The following is a 24346-nucleotide window of genomic DNA, read 5'->3' on the forward strand; positions in this document are numbered from 1 at the left end:
ACTGAAATTCAGGAAAAATATACTGGCCCTGGAGCAGATTCATCAGAATGATACCAGAGCTTAAAGTGTTAAATTAAGAGGGCAGATTGCATGAACTTGGCTGCATTCCCTTGAGTATAGAAGGTTGAGATGTTTCAGGATTTGATGGATAGATCGAGAGAAACTATTTCGTCTGATGGAGGAATTCAGAACAACAGGACACAATCTGAAAATTAGAGTTAGGCCATTCAAAAGTGACATCAGGAACCACTTTTACACACAATGGGTAGTAGAAATCTACCATTATCTTCCCTCCAAGCATGGGTCAATTGTAATTTTCAACACTGAGATTGACAGCATTTTATAAAGGAAGGGATGTGGATCCAAGGCTGGTAAATGGAGTTGAGGTATAGATCACTTATGATCGAATTGAATAGCAGAAAAGGCTCAAGGATGCTGAGGATGCCTGCTCTCTTACTATATTCTTACATTCCTTTGTACCTAACTTTACTCTGACCCTCCTCAGATTAGCAAATTGATGCACGGGAAGTTATGGGCATGAATATTGACATCACAATGGTTACTTAAACTGAAATATAGAAAGTGTTTTTACCAGGAATCATTTTCTGTGGGTACAATGGTATAGTGGTTTTGATACTAGACTGAACAACTGAGAACAATTGGAAGGAAATCATTAGTAAATTATATTTGAAATCTCAGCACAATTGTGGTATTAATGCTTGAACATCAAGATCAGATTCCTTTTATTATATTGAGATTTCTTTATTACAGAAAGCTGTCTTGTTCAAAATGTTTTTACATTTAGTACAATAAAGTAGGGTTTTCATTACATTTTATAGTGAAATTTGAGGAAAATATCAAGAGACAGCAGGGTGCAATATATGAACAGTGCAATGTATGGCACTTTTACTGAAACCTGGTACTTCATAAAAACTGACTGGTATATTGGAGAAGGGTGGAAAACACCAAGGGGTCAATTTTAACATGGATGGAAATCAGGGTGCGAGGGTAGACCAGGGCGATAATCTGTCAGGCTCCCCAAGAATCAGGTCCAAGAGATTTTAATTCCTGGGTTTCATTTCAATTTCCCAAAGCCAGTGGGAATGTCAACAGCAGCAGGTGGGAATGGAAATTCATAGGGGGTCAGGTCCCCGCCCGCCCCCCCCCCCCCCCCCACCTCCGTGGACCCAAGGAAACATCAAGGTAAGTGAGCAAGGACGGAGAGGAAATCGGGAATAATTAAGTGGGGAGGGTAACTGGAACAGACAAGGCCCAAGGTATTCTCCTGGCCCATGAAGATTCCACATAACAAATAATATTGTTTCATCATGGTTGAGGTGCTGAGGTTGGCCACATGCAGACTAAGTTAAAATGCCTTTGTGATGCCATTGATGTCATCAGACTGAGAATTAAACTAGGCCCAAACCTGTCTGCAGCAGGAGCCTTAGCCGACTTTGAAGTCAGTGAAGATAAAATGTTGCCAAGTGGGATTAAAGCAATCTTGGATTGGTTTGTGGACTCGAACAATTTTTAACTCCTTCACTGATGCCACTGAAGGAGGGAAATGTTGTGGTTGAAAGCAACCCTTAAGTGTCAGAGCCAAACCGTGTCACCTCTGGGATCAATGTTTAGATTCAGTCCAGATGGAGAGTTGAAGAGGATGAAAGTCACCTTTCTTTGTAAGCTGTGAAGGTTCCCAGTGACGCTAATTCCAGTCAAAGTTGTAGAAAAAGTTCACTGGAGGAATGTGCTCTGAGAGTGGCATCACTTGGGATTCAAAGCTGGCAGTAAGGTATAATTACAATGTGATGCTTTGATCTGCAACATGTGTGGATTTGTTTTGAAAAAAAGATTTTTCTCACTGTTTGGAAACTACATTTCACACTCATCAAGATAATGTGTGCTGGTGACAGGTACATTTTGCACACTTTCTGCATGGTAGCTGAGCTTCTCGTGGTCCTGCTGAGCTCTCCACTTGTTTATTCACAAATTATAGCTTTTAGCTCCATGTTCATATTTTATGATTTATTATGAAATATTCAAAATCATATTCTAATGGAAATGACATCATCACATGTTGCACACAAGAAAATTATCAAGTTGCAGTTTTTGCAAATAAGTATTTTTTGTTGCTCTACAAGCAACTGCTTTATATCCATCTGGATATCCAATGTTACTGTCACTGTTACTTCCAATTAGGCATTTTCTGTAAAAAAAAAACATTTTTGCATTGAATTTTGACACCTTCTGACACCTGAATCATGTTAATTTGAACTTAACATTTTTGTGCTTATTGGTCTGGCACTTCACTGGAGTTCAGTGAGAGTGGGAGAGGCATTAAGGCTGCTTTCAGAAGAAGATACACAGATAGGTAGGAGCAGTTTAATATGCAGCCTTCCTGGCCTCTCTTTAAAAGGAAGAGAAAACAAAGCTAACAGGTATAGTCTGAATTGAGTGAAAGGCTGAAATTCAAGACACAGTCCAAGGAGAAGGAAGGATCATTGTCAGGTGTGTGCTGTCATTGTCCTCATGAACCTTCAGGAATGCTGTGCTGAGGTAAGCAGCAAATTTCACAACATGCAATTAATCCGTTGTGTATTATAATTGATTTAGTTAAAAGGAAATCAGATTTTTTTTTAAAAGACTGAACCGAAGGATGCTGATGTATATTAAAAACATGACAGGTGACCCTGGAGAGATTAACAAATTAAAATACATAGCTGTTTAATTAAACTTTCAGTAAAGCTGCTTGACATTTTTTGCAGATGTTATCTGTGATTGATGAGGATAATAATTTTGTACACCTGTAAGTGGGTTTAGCTGCCAACAATACTTAATTCATGCCGCTTTTTAAAATAAATGGTCAAACAAATGTTTTTTGATTTTTTACATCTACCACCAATGCAGCAGATCAGGACTTTGTGCAAACAGTAGCTGAGTGGCCGAGCGGACAAAGTACTCACCTTTTTCCACTGAGACCTTTAGGTTTTGGAAGTTACTGAGAGATAGGTACAAGTACAGGACCAGTACAGGCAGCTCATGACATAGGTCTGGAAAACATCCAGGTTTCAGTGACTAATATGCTAATTCCCTCCTCCCTCCCATGGTCTCAAAAATTGGCATCCCAGGGTCTTAGGAGTACCCTCTCACCCAGCTGGGTGCCTGCGGCCCAGTCACTGATGTATTAGGACCTGGGAGTAGTGCTGATGAGCCAACACATTGATTCATTGGAGGCATGAGCATTACCAGCCTCTTAACACTGATTATTCGGTCACCTCAAAATAATGTCATTTGTGATATCAGGTGGCTCACACATCTACCCAGCACTGCTCATGGGTTTTTTGGGGGTAGGGTGATGTAAACTACTGGTGTTTTGGCATGGGCATAGTAAACAGCTGCTCCCTGACTGACGTCTTGTTCATTGTACCAGTGTGGTTGTACAATTAGATATGTGCTCTTTAACAAGTGCTCCTTGCCAGGGTGGGGTGGGGTGGGGTTTGAGGGAGGGGTATGCAGTTCTACCAAAATAGATTTAAATAACTTGGGAAAAGTGTGACATAAATTATACGGAGGCAAATAATAAAAAAAGAAAACCTACCCTTGTGTTTAAATTTAGAAAAATGTCGTCGTCCTTGAGTAGAAAGCCATAAACAAACAAGAATGCAAAACAAAAATAAAACAGCAAACTCAGAATGAGAACCGATATCTGAAAAGATGAAGCTTTATACACATCTGTACCTGGAAACAGCTCAACCTGGCAGAGGAAAACGTTCCCCTTTTAAGATAATAATTTATCCATATAAAGGTATCTGGAATTTTGGTCCAGACTGTTTGATTGGATATGTAAATCAAAATCACTCTGCTTGATAACCATGTTTGCCCAGCTACTGCCGGGTTAAGTTGCTGCAAGGTATCACATCATGGTCTGTTGAAGTGCCTAAGGCCTAAACAGTGTAAATATTTACCAGATTTGTTAGATGGTATTTCTTTCCCCCACCTCCTCTCCTGAAGACAATGACTCATGCTGGGGTATGGTCTCAGGAGCAATGGCAGCCCTCCAGTCTCTCACCATTCTATATGTGTGGCCCTAGGCAGTGGTTGTTGGCAGGCAATAAAGCTGTGGGAAGGAGGGTGGGGGTGGGTGGGTTTGGGCATTGCAATCAAGCCTGATCCAGTCCTCACCACACATCCACACTTGCCAACAGTGCTCACTGGATAATGATTGGGAGCCTGAACCATGGCTGGATTTTATTTCCATTCCTAGTTCAGGGACACTGAGGTCAGTTGGGTGCCTCCACTGCCACCCAAGCAAAGATCAGGGCAGACCTGGACCCGTATTTTGCACTTTCCATTCTTTGCATTTCTTTATAACACCAGTCAGTGCACTCACTCACTGTGCCATCAGGGGCCCAGTAAACATTTTATAAAAAAATCATACAACTGAATCCTGATAAATGCATATCAACTTTGTCAAGCAATGTTCTTGATTGGGTTAGCTGCTCTATAAATTTCAGACAGAAATATCTACTTTAATAGTTTTATACCACAGACCACCTAATTGTTCATTTCATCAATTCAATCTAAACAGAAGCAACATGAGATCAATAAATTAAAGACATCATAATTTGGCATATAAAATACCCTGATGTCTCCAGGTAAGATTTGGTTGTGAATAACATTTAGTGGACTCCAGCATTACAGAAAAGGATACAAGATCGAGAGGGTATGGTAGGCTACTGGTTATGTTACTAGATTAGTAATCCAGAGGTCTGGACTAATAACCCAGAGAATGCGAGCCCACATTCCACCATGTTAGCTTGAAAATTTTAATTCAGTTCAAAAAGAAAATCTGGAAATAAGATGCTGGTATCAGTTCCTCTAGATGAGTGGCCTTTGGGGAGATATGAGTTCATCATGAAGTCAGGAGAACCAGCAGAAATTCTCTCTTTATTTAAGAATGCTCTGATGTGATTGGTGATGCACAATGGATGTATTGTAAAACTTTCCTATATATGGATATATAATGGAAATGACTGAGAAATTATTTGGCCCATTGAAATTCTATACAGTAGGGAAAGTGGGAAGAGGTTTAGTTTCATGCAATGCTAAACTTGGATCAAGTACTGTATCCTAAAAGGATGTGATATTACCTTGACTGAATTTAGTCCCACCCCTTCAACTGCTGCTGTAAATCTGTCATATTTACATACTTTACAGGAGTTGTAAGCTATTCACAGACACTGAGGCACAAATGACCTAGTAACAGCATTGCATTTCTGTGCAATGACAATTAGCTAATTTGGCATGCTTGGGGGAAAAAAATGACCTTGTGTGAATTGTACCAAAGGTGTATATTAAGTGTAGATTGACTTATAAATCACCATTATTTGGGTCCTGCTTCCAGCCCCAGGTTTACTTATTTTTATTTTTTATTTATTTAGAGATACAGCACTGAAACAGGCCCTTCGGCCCACCGAGTCTGTGCTGACCAAGACCACCCATTTATACTAACCCGACAGTAATCCCATATTCCCTACCACCTACCTACACTAGGGGCAATTTACAACAGCCAATTTACCTATCTCCTACAAGTTTTTGGCTGTGGGAGGAAACCGGAGCACCCGGAGAAAACCCACGCAGTCACAGGGAGAACTTGCAAACTCCGCACAGGCAGTACCCAGAATCGAACCCGGGTCCCAGGAGCTGTGAGGCTGCGGTGCTAATCACTGCGCCACTGTGCCGTCCAGGATACTCTCTGTTAAAGGATGCTCTCATGGTGTGTGTCTGGAGAAAGACCAGAAGCTACTTATAGGATAAAATATGTGTTAACTTGCTGTCCAAACTTCTAACAATCCTCTGTAGGAGAAATTAATATAACAAATACATATAAACATAATTGGCTCTGCACTTGTTTATCAATGAATGTATAATGGGCTAAGACACTGAAATCTTCTGTTTATCCACTATTCAGGGAGATTTTCACTCTTTAATTTGACAGTCCTGTAAATCAAAAAGTCTTCGTTGGCAAGTAGAATTAACTATTACATAAGTCACTATAATATCTCCTTGGTGAATTGTACAGTCAGCTAGGTTCATCATTGTTTGAATGCCAACATTGTTTAGATAAACCAATTTTCTTTTAAAACTATTTAACTTTGTTCCTTCATTTCTACTCTTTTTTTAAAGTGAACTCTCTACCACCATTTATGATATCCTCTTCAAAAGAGCAATCAGATCTGTGGACTTCTTCACCCAGGTACGTGGTGTGTTTGAGCATGTTTCCAGCTTGTTTCCATATCTTTGCCTCCATGGACAAATCAACAGGGACTCATCTTCTATGGGGAAACACGGAGGCTAATTTTGACCTAATCTGCCTAAATAAATGTGCCAAAAAAATAGAATGGATATTAAAATCGCCTGAAAAACATCATTGATGTTATAACTGGAAGCTGAGATGAGAAGTGAGCAGCAGGTTAATCCACTGCTTAAAGTGCCTGACAACTGAGTAGTGTGACAGCCTAGTAGAGTTTAAAAAGGGAAGCACAAAATGACCAATACAACCAATACAAAAGCTGATACAAAAGCAAAACACTGTGGATGTTGGAAACCTGAAATAAAAACAGAAAATGCTTGAAATGCTCAGCAGGTCTGGCAGCACCTGTGGAGAGAGAAACAGAGTAAACTGGCCGGATTTTCAAATCGGCGTCAGGATACTTGAATGAATTCTGGGACCCGAACCCCTGCCTCACCTGCATTGCTCCTGCGATGCTATTTTTAAAAGTAAATGCCCGAATTGGGCAGGAGGCAAGCTTAGCACCCAATTAGTGACGCCGATCAAAATCCTTGAATTCCCTTCCGAACAGCACTGTGGGTGTTCCCCCACCAGGTGGATTGCAGTGGTTCAAGAAGGCAGCTCACCACCACCTCTCAAGGGCAATTAGGGATGGACAACAAATGCTGGCCTTGCCAGCGATCCTCACATCCCATGAAACAAAAGAAAAAGTGTTTCCATGTTGGGGTCTGCCGCCGCCTTACCGAAGATAGCAGGCAGATCCTTACAGGACCAGCAGCATCGACAAGGATGAAAGAGACCCGAAAAGGGAAGCAGAGATAGTGCGAGCGAGTTATCAGCTGGGAAGGTCAGTTTCAGCTTAAAGTAAATTACCTTTTGTTTCGCCGGACCAGGGGACTGCTGGCTTTTTCGGAAGCAGAGATAGTGCGAGCGAGTTATCAGCTGGGAAGGTCAGTTTCAGCTTAAAGTAAATTACCTTTTGTTTCAGCGGACCAGGGGACTGCTGGCTTTTTCGGAAGCAGAGATAGTGCGAGCGAGTTATCAGCTGGGAAGGTCAGTTTCAGCTTAAAGTAAATTACCTTTTGTTTCGCCGGACCAGGGGACTGCTGGCTTTTTCGGAAGCAGAGATAGTGCGAGCGAGTTATCAGCTGGGAAGGTCAGTTTCAGCTTAAAGCAAATTACCTTTTGTTTCAGCGGACCAGGGGACTGCTGGCTTTTTCGGAAGCAGAGATAGTGCGAGCGAGTTATCAGCTGGGAAGGTCAGTTTCAGCTTAAAGTAAATTACCTTTTGTTTCGGCGGACCAGGGGACTGCTGGGTAAGTAAAAAGCTATATATTTGGGCAGTGGCTGAACCCGAGACACTACACGTGTAGTGTCTCCCACCCGCCCTCCTCCTCTAACCAAAAAAAAGGACTCTGGTGTGTTGATAAGGTAAGCTTTTTTATTTCTTCTGTATCGTGTGATTGGTTAAAAATTTACTTTCTTTTTTTACTTTTTTTGATTTATCTATTAATTGGTTATTTGAAAAACCATGGAATTATAGGTAGGGGGATTCTGAGTTCAGGAGTGGAGGAGCCTCAGCCTTTGACCTTATCCAACAGGTACGAGATACTTGCTCCCTGTGTGGATGAGGAAAAGGGCTGCGGGGAGAATGAGCCAACTGACCATGGCACCATGGTGCAGAAGGCCATTCAAGAGGGGGGAGCAAAAAGACAAGTGGTAGTTATAGGGGATTCTATAATTAGGGAGATAGATAGTATCCTTTGCAAGCCGGATCGGGAGTCCCGCATGGTGTGTTGCCTGCCCGGTGCCAGGGTGCAGGACATCTCTGACCGGCTTGAAAGGATATTGGAGCGGGAGGGGGAGGATCCAGTTGTTGTGGTCCACGTTGGGACTAACAACATAGCCAAGGCTAGGATGGAGGACCTGTTTGGGGATTATAAAGCACTAGGAACGAAATTAAGGAACAGGTCCTCGAGGGTCATAATCTCTGGATTACTGCCCGAGCCACGTGCAAATTGGCTTAGGGATAAGAATATTAGGGAAGTAAACATGTGGCTAAGGGAGTGGTGTAGGAAAGAGGGGTTCCATTTCATGGGGCATTGGCATCAGTTTTGGAACCGGGGGGATCTGTACCGATGGGACGGTCTCCACCTGAACCGATCTGGAACCAGTGTTCTAGCGAAACGGATAAATAGGGTGGTCTCTAGGACTTTAAACTAGTGAATCGGGGGGAAGGGAAAGGGAAAACGACAGGGAGTATGATGGTAAATAAAAAGGAAAGCAGCAGGTTAACATGTGTGTAGGAGGGTTTAAGTTCAAGGCAGACTATGAAAGAAGCAGAAAGGAAGGATAACGCAGGAGTTATTATTAGAGATGTTGGAAATCATGAGGGTAAGAAAGCTAGCATAAAGGCACTTTACCTGAATGCTCGTAGCATTCGTAACAAGGTTGATGAGTTAACGGCACAAATCATCGCGAATGAATATGATTTGGTAGCCATTACGGAGACATGGTTACAGGTTGGTCACGACTGGGAGTTAAATATCCAGGGGTACCAGACTATTCGGAAGAACAGACAGGAAGGTAAGGGAGGTGGTGTAGCTCTGATATTCAAGGACGACATCAGGGCAGTGCTGAGAGATGATATAGGTTCTATGGAGAATGAGGTTGAATCCATTTGGGTGGAAATTAGAAACTCTAAGAAGAAAAAGTCATTGATAGGCGTAGTCTATAGGCCACCAAATAATAACATCACATTGGGGAGGGCAATAAACAAAGAAATAACTAATGCCTGTAAAAATGGTACGGCAATTATCATGGGGGATTTTAATCTACATGTAGATTGGTCGAACCAGCTCAGTCAGGGTAGCCTTGAGGAGGAGCTCGTTGAGTCTATCCGTGATAGTTTTCTTGAACAGTATGTAATGGAACCGACGAGGGAGCAAGCTATCCTAGATCTAGTCCTGTGTAATGAGACAGGAATAATTAATGACCTCACAGTTAGGGATCCTCTTGGAAGGAGTGATCACAGTATAGTTGAATTTAGAATACAGATGGAGAGTGTGAAGATAAAATCCAATACCAGGGTTCTGCACTTGAACAAGGGGGACTACAATAGAATGACGGAGGACTTGGCTAAAGTAGACTGGAAACAAAGATTTTATGGTGGGACAGTTGACGAGCAGTGGAGGACTTTCAAAGCAATTTTTCAAAGTGCTCAGCAAAAGTATATTCCAGTGAAAAGGAAGGACTGGAAGAAAAGGGGTAATCTGCCATGGGTGTCTAAGGAAATAAGGGAGGCTATCAAATTGAAAGAGAAGGCATACAATGTGGCCAAAAACAGCATGAAACTAGAAGATTGGGAAAACTTTAAAGGTCAACAGAAAGCCACAAAAAGAGCTATAAAGAAAAGTAAGATAGACCATGAGAAAAAACTAGCACAGAATATAAAGACAGATAGCAAAAGTTTCTATAAATATATAAAACAAAAAAGAGTGGCTAAAGTAAACGTTGGTCCTTTAGAGGATGAGAAGGGGAATTTAGTTATGGGATATGATGAAATGGCCGAGGCATTGAACAGGTATTTTGTATCGGTCTTCACAGTGGAGGACATTAATAACATGCCAGTAATTGACAAAGAGACGAACGTAGGTGAGGACCTGGAAACAATCATTATTACGGAAGAGGTAGTGTTGGGCAAGCTAATGGAGCTAAGGATTGATAAGTCTCCTGGCCCTGATGGAATGCATCCCAGGGTACTAAAAGAGATGGCGGGAGAAATAGCAGGTGCACTGGCGGTAATTTTCCAAAATTCGCTGGACTCTGGGGTAGTCCCAGCAGATTGGAAAACAGCAGATGTGACGCCACTGTTTAAAAAGGGAGGTAGACAAAAGATGGGGAATTATAGACCGGTTAGCTTAACATCTGTAGTGGGGAAGATGCTTGAGTCTATTATCAAGGAAGAAATAGCAGGGCATCTCGATAGATATTGTCCCGTTGGGCAGACGCAGCATGGGTTCATGAAGGGCAGGTCATGCTTGACAAATCTTTTGGAATTCTATGATGACATTACGAGCAAGGTGGACAATGGGGACCCAGTGGATGTGGTGTACCTAGATTTCCAAAAGGCCTTCGACGAGGTGCCACATAAGAGGCTGCTGCATAAGATAAGGATGCATGGCGTTAGGGGTAAAGTATTAGCATGGATAGAGGATTGGTTGACTAACAGGAAGCAGAGAGTGGGGATAAATGAGTGCTATTCTGGTTGGCAATCAGTCACTAGTGGTGTGCCTCAGGGATCGGTGTTGGGACCGCAATTATTTACAATTTATATAGATGATTTGGAGTTGGGGACCACGTGTAGGGTGTCAAAGTTTGCAGATGACACTAAGATGAGTGGCAGAGCAAAGTGTGCAGATGACTGTGAAACTTTGCAGAGGAACATAGATACATTGAGTGAGTGGGCAAAGGTCTGGCAGATGGAATACAATGTTAATAAATGTGAAGTCATTCATTTCGGTAGGAGTAACAGTAAAAAGGATTATTACTTGAATGGTAAAAAGTTGCAGCATGCTGCTATGCAGAGGGACCTGGGTGTCCTTGTGCATGAATCGCAGAAGGTTGGTCTGCAGGTACAGCAAGTAATTAGGAAGGCAAATGGAATTTTGTCCTTCTTGCTAAAGGGATTGAGTTTAAAAGCAGAGAGGTTATGTTGCAGCTGTATAAGGTACTGGTGAGGCCTCCTTACTTGAGAAAGGATGTACTGGCACTGGAGAGGGTGCAGAGGAGGTTCACTCGGTTGATTTCGGAGTTGAGGGGGTTGGCTTATGAGGAGAGACTGAGTAGATTGGGATTATATTCATTGGAATTCAGAAGAATGAGGGGGGATCTTATAGAAACATATAAAATTATGAAGGGAATAGATAAGATACAAGTAGAGAGGATGTTTCCACTGGCTGGTGAAGCTAGGACAAGAAGGCATAGCCTCAAGATTAGAGGGAGCAGATTTAGGACTGAATTAAGAAGGAACTTCTTCACCCAGAGGGTTGTTAATCTATGGAATTCCTTGCCCAGTAAAGTAGTTGATGCTTCTTCAGTAAACGTTTTTAAAGCTAAGGTAGATATCTTTTTGAACAATAAAGGAATTAAGGGATACGGTGAGAGCGCGGGTAAGTGGTTCTAAGTCCACGAAAAGATCAGCCATGATCTTATTGAATGGCGGAGCAGGCTCGAGGGGCCGGACGGCCTACTCCTGCTCCTAGTTCTTATGATCTTAAGACAGGTAAAATGAAGGTCCACTGCTGGCACTGGTGCAAGAAGGTCCATTAAAAACAGTTTTAAGACAAAGACAAATAAACTTTATTTGGCCTTGCGGCAAACCTGACAGCTTGCAGACTGTTTGGGTTTGCTGAAATAAACGTAAAAAATTCCATAACGGGCTGCTAATTGGCAGCGAGCAGGTTTCCCATTCCCTCCACCCATACCGGCCCTTTGAAAATTACAAACTGTCCTGGAGGTGTCAGGATCCTGCGATGACCTCCGAGACTGCGATTTTGAAATTGTGCCCGCACCGGGTCTCGACCCAGCGACCCTTTGAAAATCCAGCCCAACGCTTCAGGTCTGACCTTTCATCAGAACTGGGAAAAGTTAGAAATGTAACAGGTTTTGAGCATGTGAAAGCAGGGAGGGTGGGAAGAAGGACGAAAGGTAAGATCTGTGATCGGGTGGACAGCAGGAGAGATTAATTGACAAAAGGCTTCATGGTGCAAAGCCAAAGGGAATGGTAATTGGACAAGTAAAGAAACAAAAGGTGTGTCTACAGGAGGCGTGAATGGCAGGATAGCAGCCATCCGAAGGCAAACTAATGGAATTAAGAAACAAGCAAAAAAAAGGAAAGAAAAGACACTAAGCAAAATGGGGGCAGCAGTTATAATCTAAAATTACTGAACTCACTGACTCCTGAAGGCTGTGAAGTGCCCAGTCGAAAGATGAGGTGCTGTTCCTCAAGCTTGTGTTGAGCTTCATTGGAACATTGCAGCAGGTCAAGGACAGAAAGGTCAGAGTGGGAACATGGTAAAGAATTAAAATGACAGGCAACTGGAAGCTCAGGGTGATGCTTTCGGACTGAACAGAGGTACTCTGCAAAGTGGTCACCTAGCCTGCATCTGATCTCTCCAATGTAGAGAAGACCACATCGTGAGCAGCAAATACAGTACATTAAATTGAAAGAAATACATGTAAATTGCTGTTTCACTTGGAAGCAGTGTTTGGAGTCTTAGACAGTGAGAAGGAAGGAAGTAAAAGGGAAGATGTTGCATCTCCTGTGCTTACATGGAAAGATGCCGTAAGAAAGGGAGAGGGTATTGGGGGTGACTGAAGAGTGGACCACGGTATTTCGGAGGGAACAGTCCCTTCAGAATGCTGAAAGGGGAGGGGAGGGGAAGATGTGTTTTGTGGCAATACAGTGGAAGAAGCAAAAATGGCGGAGGATAGTCCATTGAATACAGAGGCTGGTGGGATGTAAGGTCAGGACAAGGGGAACCCTATCATGGTTCTGGTAGAGAGGCGCAGGGGTGAAACCAGAAGTGTATGAAATAGAATGGACACTGTCGATCATAGTGGGGCAGGGGGGGTGAATCCTCAATTGAGGAAAAAGGAAGACATATTTGGAAGCGCCAGCATGGAATGTTGCATCATCCAAACAGATATGATCAAGACGGAGAAACAGGGAGAATGGAATAGAATCCTTAAAGGGACGGAGGTGATGGTGATGATGATGATGGAGCTGTATAAAACGCTAGTTAGGCCACAGCTGGAGTACTGTGTACAGTTCTGGCCGCCACATTATAGGAAGGATGTGATTGCTCAGGAGAGGGTGCAGAGGAGAGTCACTAGGATGTTGCCTGGGCTGGAGCATTTCAGCTTAGAAGAGAGACTGAAAAGGCTAGGGTTGTTTTCCTTGGAACAGAGAAGGCTGAGAGGGGACTTGATTGAGGTATACAAAATTATGAGGGGCATAGATAGGGTAGATAGGAAGAAACTTTTTCCAATAGCGGAGGTGTCAATAACCAGGAGGCATAGATTTAAGGTAACGGGCAGGAGGTTTAGAGGGGATTTTGAGGAAAAACTTTTTCACCCAGAGGGTGAACACACTGCCTGAAGAGGTGGTCGAAGCACGAACTCTCACAACATTTAAGAAGTATTTAGTTGAGCACTTGAAATGCCATAGCATACTATGGGCCACATGCTGGAAAATGGGATTAGAATAGATAGGTTCTTGATGGCCAGCATGGACACGATGGGCTGAAGGGCCTGTTTCTGTGCTGTATAACTCTATGACTCTATGATGCGGGATGTGAGGAAATGTATGCGAGGTAGCTGTGGGAGTCAGTGGGTTTATAGTGAATATTCGTTGGTTGATAGCCTGTCCCCAGAAATGGAGACAGAGAAATCAAGGAAGGGAAGGAAAGAACCATAGAACCATAGAAAAAGTATGGCACAGAAGGAGGCCATTCAGCCCAAAGTGTTTGTGCCAGCTGAAAATAACTGGCTACCCAATCTAATCCCATCTTCCAGCACTTGGTCTGTAGCCTTGCAGGTTGCAGCACTTCAGGTGCATGTCCAGGTACCTTTTAAAAGAGTTGAGGGTTTCTGCCTCCACCACCAATCCATGACAATGAATTCCAGACACCCACCACCCTCTGGGTGAAAAAGGTTTTTCCTCTTGTCCCCTCTAATCCTTCCAGCAATCACCTTAAATCTGTGCCCCCATGTGACATCTCCACTAGGGGAAACAGGTCCTTCCTGTCTACTCTATCTAGGCCCCTCATAATTTTGTACACCTCACTTAAGTCACCCCTCAGCCTCCTCTGTTCCAAGGAAAACAAACCTAGCCGATCCAATCTTTCCACATAGCTGAAACTTTAAGCCCTGGCAACATTCTTGTAAATCTCCTCTGTACTCTCTCCAGAGCAATTATGTCCTTCCTGTAATGTGGTGACCAGAACTGTACGCAATACTCCAGTTGTGGCCTAACCAGTGTTTTATACAGTTCCAGCATTACATCCCCACTTTTGTATTCTATACCTCGGCCAGTAAAGGAAAACATTCCATATGCCTTCTTCACCACTCTATCTACCTGTCCTGCCACCTTCAGGGACATGTGGACATGCACTCCAAGGTCTCTCACTTCATCTATCCCTTTCAATATCCTCCCGTTTATTGTGTCTTCCCTTGCTTTGTTTGCCCTCCCCAAATGCATTATCTCACACTTCTCCAGACTGAATTCCATTTGTCACTTTTCCACCTACTCAACCAAACCATTGATATCTTTCTGGAGTCTACGACTGTCCTCTTCACTCTCAACTACACGGCCAATTTTTGTGTCATCAGCAAATTTTACAATCGTGCCTCCCACATTTAAGTCCAAATCATTAATATATACCTCAAATAGCAAGGGACCCAACACTGAGCCTTGTGGAACGCCACTGGAAACTGCTTTCCATTCGCAAAAACATCTGTCGACTACTACCTTTTGTCTCCTGTCACTGAGCCAATTTTGGATCCAACCTGCTATATCCTCCTGTATCCCATGGGCTTTCATTTTTCTGACCAGTCTGCCATGTGGAACCTTGTCAAATGCCTAAAATCCACGTAGACCACATCCACTGCACTATCCTCATCAATCGACTTTGTTACTTCCTCAAAAAACTCAATCAATCTAGTGAGACATGATCTTCCCTTAACAAATCCATGCTGATTAATCAGTGCCTTTCTAAGCGGCAGTTTATCCTGTCTGTCAGAATTGATTCTAATAATTTACCCACCACCGAGGTCAGACTGACCGGCTTATAATTATTTGGCCTATTCCTTGCACCCTTTTTAAACAATGGTACAACTTTCACAGACCTCCAATCCTCTGGCACCTCACCTGTATCCAGTGAGGAATTGAAGGTGATCCTCACAGGATTCATTATTTCCTCCCAGGCTTCCTTTAACAACCTGGGATGCAATCCATCCAGCTCTGGCGATTTATCCACTTTCAAGAATCAGACCCTCTAGTACTTCCTCTCTCATTATGCTTATCGTATTTAATATTTCACCGAGTTGGCGATGGTCTATGTGAAGGTGCAGGAAGGGTGGAAATTGGAAGCAAAGTCAATGAGATTTTCCAGTTCAGGGCGACAGCAGGAAACAGCACTGATACAGTGATCAATATACCAGAAAAAGAGGTGGTGGTGAGGGGGTGGTGGTGTAGAGGATGACAGGAACAACGAATGTTTCACATAATCCCACAAAAGGCAGGCATTGCTCAGACCCATGGGGTACCAATAGCAACACCTTTTATTTGGAGGAAGTGAGTGGAGTTGAAGGAGAAGTTCTTCAGTGTAAGAACAGGTTCAGACAGGCAGAGGAAGATGATGATAGATGGGGACTGGTCGGGCCTCCGTTCGAGGAAGAAGCAGAGAGCTCTCAGACCGTCCTGGTGAGAGATGGGGGGGGGGTGGGGCATAGAGAGATTGGATATTCATGGTGAATAGGAGACAGTCAGGACCAGGAATTAGGAAACTGTTAAAGTGACAGAGGGCATCGGAAGAGTCACTGATGTAGGTGGGAAGAGACTGGACAAGGGGAGTAAAAATAGAGTTGAGATAGGAAGAAATCAGTTCAGTGGGCAGGAACAGGCTGAAACAATGGGTCTACCAGGGCAGTCCTGTTTGTGGATTTTGGGAAGGAGGTAGAAGATTGGGGGACTATGAGATTGGAGGCCATGGTGTGAAGATCTCCAAAGGAGATAAGGTCAGTAACAGACCTGGAAACAATGGCTTGATGTTCAGAGGTGAGGCCATGGTCTAGGGAAGGTAGGAAGAAGTAATCAGAGAGTTGGCATCCAGTATCCAGCAGGTAGAAGTCAGTATGCCAGATAACAGTGGCACCATCCTTGTCAGAAGGTTTGATGATGATGTTAGGGCTGGACCTGAGAGAACAGAGTTCTGCAAGTTCAGAGGGAGGCAGGTTAGAGTGAGTGAGGGGACCAGAGAAATTGAGACGGCTGATGTCACACCGGCATTCTCAATGAAAAGATTGAGAGAGGGTAAGAGGCCAAAGGCAGGGTCCAGGTGGGGGGAAAATAGTGGAGATGGGTAAAAGGGTCCGCTGAGCGGGGTAAGACTCCTGGTCAAAGAACTGCGTGTAGAGGCAGAGGTGATGGAAGAAGAGCTCAGCGTTGTGCTGGCTCGAAATTCATTAAGCTGGGGCATAAGGGGATGTAGCTGGTTTGTTTTTTTTTCTTGTTTCTTAATTACTTTGCATTCAGACAGCTGCTATCTTGCCATTAACACCTCCTGTAGGCAAATGTTTTGTTTCTTTACTTGTCCCAATGCCATTCCCTTTGGCTTTGCACCATGAAACCTTTTGTCATTTAATCTCTTCTGCCTTCCATCCGATCACAGGCATTCCCTTTTGTTCTTCTTCCCAGCCTCTCGGCTTTCACTTGCTCAAAACCGATTACATTTCAAACTTCTCCCAGTTCTGATGAAAGGTCACAGACCTGAAACGTTAACTCTGTTTCTCTCTCCAAAGGTGCTGCCAGACCTGCTGAGTATTTCCAGCACTTTCTATTTTTATTACAATGGAAAAGCTGCATGTTTTATTCAAGCTGATCTTGACATTTAATTATTTGAGGCTTGTATATCCTGCCTTCTCACCACAAGAGGTGATCATTACAAATAGATTCTACTGTTGATTTTTAAAAATTAAATGCTTTTTTTTAATGGCATTTTGAATTAAAAGAACAAACATTTCAAATTGGCCACAATTATAATCACATGAGGGAAAGCTCTATGAGTCAAAAAAATTGGGAGTATTTCTTCAGATAATTATTTATTACTTGTTAAAACAGGTTAAAATAATTCTTTTTACAATGTTCCTGTGTAAACTGCTGTATTCACCCATCATAGCTTTTAAATAGCATTGGAAGCATATTGGCTGAATGGACCACGTTTAATAGAGTCATAGAGTTGTACAGCACAGAAACAGGCCCTTTGGCCCAACGCGTCTGTGTCGACCATCAAGCACCCATCCAATCCAACCCCATTTTCCCACTCTTGGCCCGTAGCCTTGTATGCTATGGGCGTTTCAAGACTACTTAGTAATATCATTGTTTAGTTTGGTGGTTGATTTTGATGCCCCTCGTCCTGTTCCCAATGTTCCATCTGATAATGTTATAATTTAGTAGATTCAAATCAGTTGCCACTTTATGTTTTTAACTTAGTGTTAGTTGTGTTGGTTACAAAAGATAGTAATAAGTTAGCAGAATAGGCACAAAGGTGGCAGATGCAACTTAATGTTGATAAATGTGAAGTAATAGATTTTGGGAGGAAAACTAAAGAACAGAGTATACATTCAATGGAAAGATAATGAAGGATAGACAAACAGTTCAAATCTCTTGGAAGTGTGAGTTGGTAGATAAAGATATACTGAAAGTCAACATGATTTTAGGTTTTATAAATAGGGGCACAGCGTACAACACTAAGGAAGTCATGATTAATTTGTATAAAACATTGGTTAGATCACAGTCAGGGTTGAATTTTAATCGCGCTTTCAACTCGGTGGCCTTGTGACGTGGAATTGCCACCGAGGAGCCCCCACGATATTAGGCGCGGTGGCTCATTTAAATAGAGGGGGTGAAGCGACCGTCCCGATGATGTAGAGGAGGCGGGTGCCGTATCCCCAGCAACAGCCACGTAGGCGCCAGCGCCATTTTTAAAGGGCTTTAAGCGCTTAGAATTACTTTTAATTTTTAAAAGGTGCTGCATTGTTAAATTTTTATTAAAAAACAATAAAGATGTTGGATGGCCCTTCCCCAACCCCGTCAATAGTCATTTCAATGCCTGAAATGACCTACACATGCCTTTTTCCCTACCCGAACTTTACCCCCCAAACTTCTGACACTTGGCCTACAATCCCTTCCCCATCCAATAAAAATTGATTTCCCCATTCCTCCACCCCTCCAGCCCTGAAAATTTTATTCCTCCCCCCTCCCCAGCAGGTTCTTGCCTCAGAACTCCGTGCAGAGTTCCGAAGGCGCGTGGAGCATGAATGGTGGCCGTTAAATTGGCGTGGGATGGCCACCGCCTGCAGGTAAGTACATTTGTAATTTGTATATAATTATTCTTCATTTACATATTAAGATGAAGGGCCTGCTGCCATTCGGCAGGGGGCAGCACCAAGGCCCCCCCCCTGCCGCCGGTAATATGTGGCGGGCCCTTCTCGAGGCAGACCTCTCCCCGCAGAATTTTACCGGCCCCCGTGCCACGACCCGTGGTGTCGAGGGGCCGGTAAAATTCCGCCCTTAGAGTGAAGTTTTAGTTACCCAAAGGGCATTAAGGTCAGAGAGCCTACTATGTAAATGCTCCTGGATGACACCAAAAGTGGGAAATTTTAGTTATGAGGAGCGATTTAAGATTGTGTGACTATTTCCACCAGAGCAGGGAAGGATAAGAGATTTAATGAAAGTTTTTTAAATGATGAAGTGTTTTGATATGGTAAATAGATAGGGATATTTTTTCCACTGGGGAGTCGATGATGAGGGACATCAATTTAAAACTGTCACTGAATGACAGTCAGCAGAATTTGTTTTTTATATGCCAGAGACTCATTGGAGCAGGGGATGTTATGCTACAAGAATGCCTGAATTAGAGAGCATTACATCTTTTAAGGGAAACCAGGATGAATATTTGAAGAAAAGAAAGATGCAGGATTATGGGGAGAGGGCAGGATAATGAGATGAGTGCTTTAGCACTAGGACAGATACGAATGGCATGCCTTTTTGCTGTAAACTTCGATGGAGAATGATCGAGAATTCCCTTTAAAAAGTATGATTTATGTATTGAGAATGTGCTTTGTTGTTGAAGTATGTGAATTCTGAGCTCTTCACATGTTGATGCCTCACAGCACCAGGCAAAAAGAAACTCCCTCAAAATAAATATTATTTGCTACAATAATTGCCTGCTTTTGGGGGAAATAATTGTTCATTCAAAACATGACTTGGAAATAAACAGATTTTTCCCAATCTTATTCACTTTATAGCTGGGTCAATATATCTGTATCTATGTGGCATTCAGTTTCCATGTTATCCTAACCTACCAATTTTAAGTTAACTGTGCTGATCATTAGCCTGCTGAACAGGCAGGACTGCACACAACTTGAACAAGTGTTTGGACGAGCATTTCAAGGTCTAAAATGAATAACATTTGATATCTTCTCGTGTTGAATTGGGTGGAATTAGTTCTGCTGGTTTTCTCTTGGAGAATTTTGTTGTGCCTATTAAGATGAAAAGTAAGTGTTCTGAGGAATGAATGACTTTTTTTTGCAACCAGAATCGAGCATTCCCTGGTGAGGAAAAGCATGGGTTATATAAAATGTGAAGCCCCTTTGACACGGTTATCACCGATAGGCAGTAACCCTTTTCTTCCGCACACTAGCCATTTTTATTGTGGCTGCAAGTGTGATTGCTCATTTAATTCTAATTAGTTTCATGCAACCAGAAAATAAACAACACTGTGAAGGCCAATCTTAAGCAACCCCCAAACACCCATCCCAAACAAAAAGCAGTTCATCATCACTGAATAAACAGATACAACTGCCAGTATTGTTATAGACTGGACTTTTTCCAAAAGGTTTCCTTCACTGATACGTCTGCCAGAAATAGTTGAATACAATGCCTCACACTATTACAGTAGTAAATTATTAAGAACAAAGTAAAGCTTGAGAATATGTAATTGCAATTTTGAATGTTACCTCTAAAATATGGTTCCCTTTTACTGATATCATACTGCTGTCCATGGACAGATTCCATTATATTTACAACAGAAACTGATGTGAGTGGCCTTCAGTTATAAATAAGAGAGCAAACGGTACCTTTTGCACAGTCAGCCCCATGGAATCCTGGGAAACAGTGACAAACGCCCGACACACATTCTCCATTGCCATGGCAATTGTGAGGACACTCCTGCACAGAATCTGACAATGTCATAAGCATGGTTAGTAATCAGTGTCTATTTTGGTGAATATTCAATAACTGATTTTTTCTACGGTAAGATCCCAAAACCATTTTAGTTTTTACTTTTTGTTTTGAAGTAAATTATCTTCTACATTCATCAAGGCAATGGCTGAGGGTGCTGGAGAATGGAACACCTTTTCCATTTTGGCATGAGTTTCAAGTCTTGAAAGGTCAACACGAAGCAGAAGTAGAATTAACTTAGTTCATCTCAACAAACTCAGCTGAAAAACCACACTCACCAATGCACCAGCGTGACATTTTCAGTCCCTACAACTTTGCAAAATGTCAAGTTAAGGACACATGAAAGTATTGGATAATAATAAGATTTAACTCATCAAATCTTTTCCTTCCATTGACCATGTACAATTTGCCTTACAATGGACTCCATCCAACTGATCTAATCTCCTTAGGAAATGTTCTGCAAAATTTCTTCCTGGGCTGCCAAGGTAATTGAACGAAAGTACAGACTATCTTGCTAATGTTGGAATATACATTATTCAGTCTTAATCAACTACTTTCCACAGCTGATATTTCCATGATCTCAGCAGTATGTGAAATACCATATTAGAAAGAATATTTGATCACTTCGTATGTTTATCTTTCTAACCTTCAATACCATTCTCCACTAGATACTTAGCAATTAGCACAGAAATATGGCTGAATGTGAAACCAGATTCCAGAGGTATGAGGTCGAATGCTGATCCATTGTGTGACTCAGCTCCCAAACCAATTTCTTTCTGTTTCTAATTTTATTGCCTTTTCTCCTGTCTTCCCCAACTGTAGTGACTTATCAACAGGTGGGCACAGAAATTACAAGCAGAAATTGCAAAGCCTACTCAGAAATACTGCCTTGAAAAGATAAAATAAAGCTTTGGTTGATAGGTTAATTGGCCATTATAAATTGCCCCTAGTATAGGTAGGTGGTAGGGAAATATATAGGGACAGGTGGGGATGTGATAGGGATATGGGATTAGTGTAGGATTAGTATAAATGGGTGGTTGATGGTCGGCACAGACTCGGTGGGCCGAAGGGCCTGTTTCAGTGCTGTATCTCTAAACTAAACTAAACTAAACTAAACTTTTCATTCTAGAACACTGCACATCTTTCAGAAAGGAAACTAGATATCTGATGAAAGGTCACTGACCTGAAACGTTGGGCTGGATTTTATGACGGGCGGACGGGAGCTGGCCGCTGATGTAAAAGTTGGTGGCGAACCCGCATCCGCCCAGCCCGGGGATCCGACCCACATTTTACGGGTCCCCAGGCTTTAAATGTTCAGAGGCAGGACCTCCACTTGCTTGAGGGAGGAAATCCTGCCTAATTGAGCTGCCGGCCAATCATTGGACCGGCAGCTCTTAGTCCCAGCAGCGCCACCAGGAGCGGTGGCCACTGCTGGGACTGCAGCCCAGCCGAGGACATGGAGCCGGGACCAACGTAAATTTGGTTTGCTTCGCCGGGCAGATCAGTTGCCGGCAAGGCAAGGGTGGTCGTTTGGGGGGAAGGGGGCATCTCCGGTCCTGGGGGGTGGTTGGGGAAGTGGGGGCCCACCCCGTCCCCTGGAAGGCCACCAGGTATCACTGGGCGACCTTTCATGTCTATCGGACGTGGTTTCTTGCGCCCAACTCTTTCGAAGATGTCATTACAGAAAGAGGAAGGACAGGCAGGATCATAGCTGCTTGAAGCAGATGTACTTGCTTGACAGTACCTGATCCTGGTCCAGGTGAGCACAGTGACATTCACATTTGGAGTGGTTTGAAAATCTCTCCCGCTCTTCAGCCAGCATAGTGGCCCTGTTTACTCTGCAACAGGCTGCTGCAGCAATATTCCTCACTCCCATGGAGATGAGTGCCCAAAATGTGCTTAAAAATGGCATTAGCATCTGCCCAAACTATGAAAATGGTTCTGACCTTGGGAGTTGTAGAGCACATCCATGCGTTGGATGGAAGCTCTGCCCTGGCCCTGTCCTGTCCCCAAAAACCCTCAAGGGGAATTCTGGAGACTGGGGTTTGCAGTTTTCAAATTAAATATTCCAATCCTACCAAATGCAAAATTTCAAAGCTGTTTTTAACTTTTTAAAAATACTGAATAAAACATGATGTGTATTATTTCCTCAGAGCTACTCTTTCCCTGAATTTGCATGGATGGGGGCGGGGGAGGGGTTGAGCACCAGAAAGTACAATGCCTAAATATGCAGTAATACTAAATAAGCTGCTATGATGCTTAAGCACTATATTTGATTGATGAATGTCAAAAAAATTGCTCGTAAGTGGAGCAAACCTGATTGAGCAAATTACATGATGACACCCTGTAGGTTGATATGGTTTTCTTTTCTTCAACTTGTTCTCAGAATGTGTGGTAAGGACACATTCATTGCCCATCCCTAGTTGTCATGTAATGGTGGTGACGGACTTTCATGAACTGCTGTAAATCCACTGGCAATGATACTCCCACAAGGGTGTTTGGTCAGGTATTCAGGATTTTTGACCAAGAGATGAGGAAGGAACAATGATCTCTGTTCAATTGGGAATACTGAGTTACTCAAATAGAAATCTTGGTTTCATAACCAACAGTTTATCCTTAAAATAAACAAATTGGGATTGAAAGAGAAAACAAACTTTTAATATCCAATTTATATTATGCGTTTGTCTCAAAGTGTTTTAAAGGGCTGGCAAATTAGAAATTACTGTTTTTAGGGTAAATATATCTAATTTTTAAAATACATGAATAGAAATAATCTTAAATGCCAAAAGATAATTTGGTTTTGTCTCAATCACCTGTCACAAAATAAATCCTGTGCTTTATTGGTCTTTGTCATAGTTAACATGAAGTACTGCTTAGTTCAACCATTATATCTTTTCTGAATAGTTAATGGCTGGTAATGAATGCCCGTAGTAGAAGTTCTGAACAGTATCTTGCTCTTTGTATTTTTCTTCTTGCCTAATTGCCATGCTGTCATGGTTTCTGCTGGTGGTTTGGACCTGTCCATTACATGAACGTGCTGTGCCTCTCTCAGAAGGCTACCTCAGCAGTCAAAAGGGACTGCGACCTGAGTGTATTAGACTCAAAACTTATCACAATATGATGCTACTGTCAGTTTCTGAAATCTTCAACAGTAAGTGATCTACTCTGATCTTAACAAAGCACTGCCTACAAAGAGCATGACTATGTTTCTTGTCCTGGCCACAGAAATGATTAGGGACCACATTCTGAGTTGAAGCACAGAACAGTTTCTACAGACCTGATACCTGAATGTGAGGGTTTGATGGACCTTGTGAAGTACTGCTGACTATATAAAAAAAAATCAGCAACAGATCAGAAATATCTTCAGTAGAGCCACAGAGTAAAAGAAAAGCTTAGAAGGGGCCTGGTCCACAGTAGAATGGAGGAAGCATAGGTATGCATGAAGTATTGTTATAACTGGGTAACCATGCAAGCCTGCTATATGCTCATGTATATGTGAACGTGTCTGGAATTCACTTGAGGCACAGCAGGTGCTAGCAGCTCCCCCGAATGTGTAAATGAAGCTCAAGGATCATATTATCTATACAATCCGCCATTTCTTCGAAAAATTAAAGTTGTCAAACATGACTTGCTGTCCTTGATTATCCCATGCATCTCTAAATGCTCACTAATTTGATCACAAATTATGTATTCTAAGTCTGAACCTACAATTGACATTAGTCTAACAGGCCTACAATTATCAAGTTTCTTCTTCGCTACCTTCTTCAAGAGATTACAGCAAATATATTTATTTAAATGAACAGGTTGGAAGGAGTTATGAGCTATGACACAATCACAGAGCTGATGAATTAAGTAAACTCAAGCACCAGTCTTGTGTTAAAATGTCCTGATTTTATCACGGCTGTGTAACGCTCTTCTGTCCTGTTGATATATAATAGCACAATGGCTTATATCAGCAGTTTAAGGGCCCTGCACATTATTGCTACTGTACATACCTCTACTCCATTCTGTTGATGGGCTGACAGTTC

General features: G+C 42.5%; 1 protein-coding gene across 17 annotated transcripts in view; it reads right to left on the reverse strand.

Annotated features, from left to right (window-relative positions):
* The window catches only part of LOC137375999 (teneurin-2-like), an 812476-nt gene that overhangs the window by 131182 nt on the left and 656948 nt on the right, over positions 1-24346 (reverse strand). For 10 of the 17 annotated variants that reach the window (XM_068043879.1, XM_068043878.1, XM_068043872.1 and 7 more), the window contains 2 exons: positions 20216-20317; positions 3599-3631 (listed from right to left, as the gene is read on the reverse strand). The exons of 1 other annotated variant lie outside the window; for it this stretch is intronic. In XM_068043879.1, the coding sequence (XP_067899980.1) occupies positions 3599-3631; positions 20216-20317 (135 nt within the window). The remainder of the gene's footprint in view (positions 1-3598; positions 3632-20215; positions 20318-24346) is intronic. 6 more of the 17 variants (XM_068043888.1, XM_068043886.1, XM_068043881.1 and 3 more) reach the window with 1 other exon arrangement.

This window comes from Heterodontus francisci, chromosome 12, assembly GCF_036365525.1.
Source record: "Heterodontus francisci isolate sHetFra1 chromosome 12, sHetFra1.hap1, whole genome shotgun sequence".
In the NCBI taxonomy this organism is placed as follows: domain Eukaryota; kingdom Metazoa; phylum Chordata; class Chondrichthyes; order Heterodontiformes; family Heterodontidae; genus Heterodontus; species Heterodontus francisci.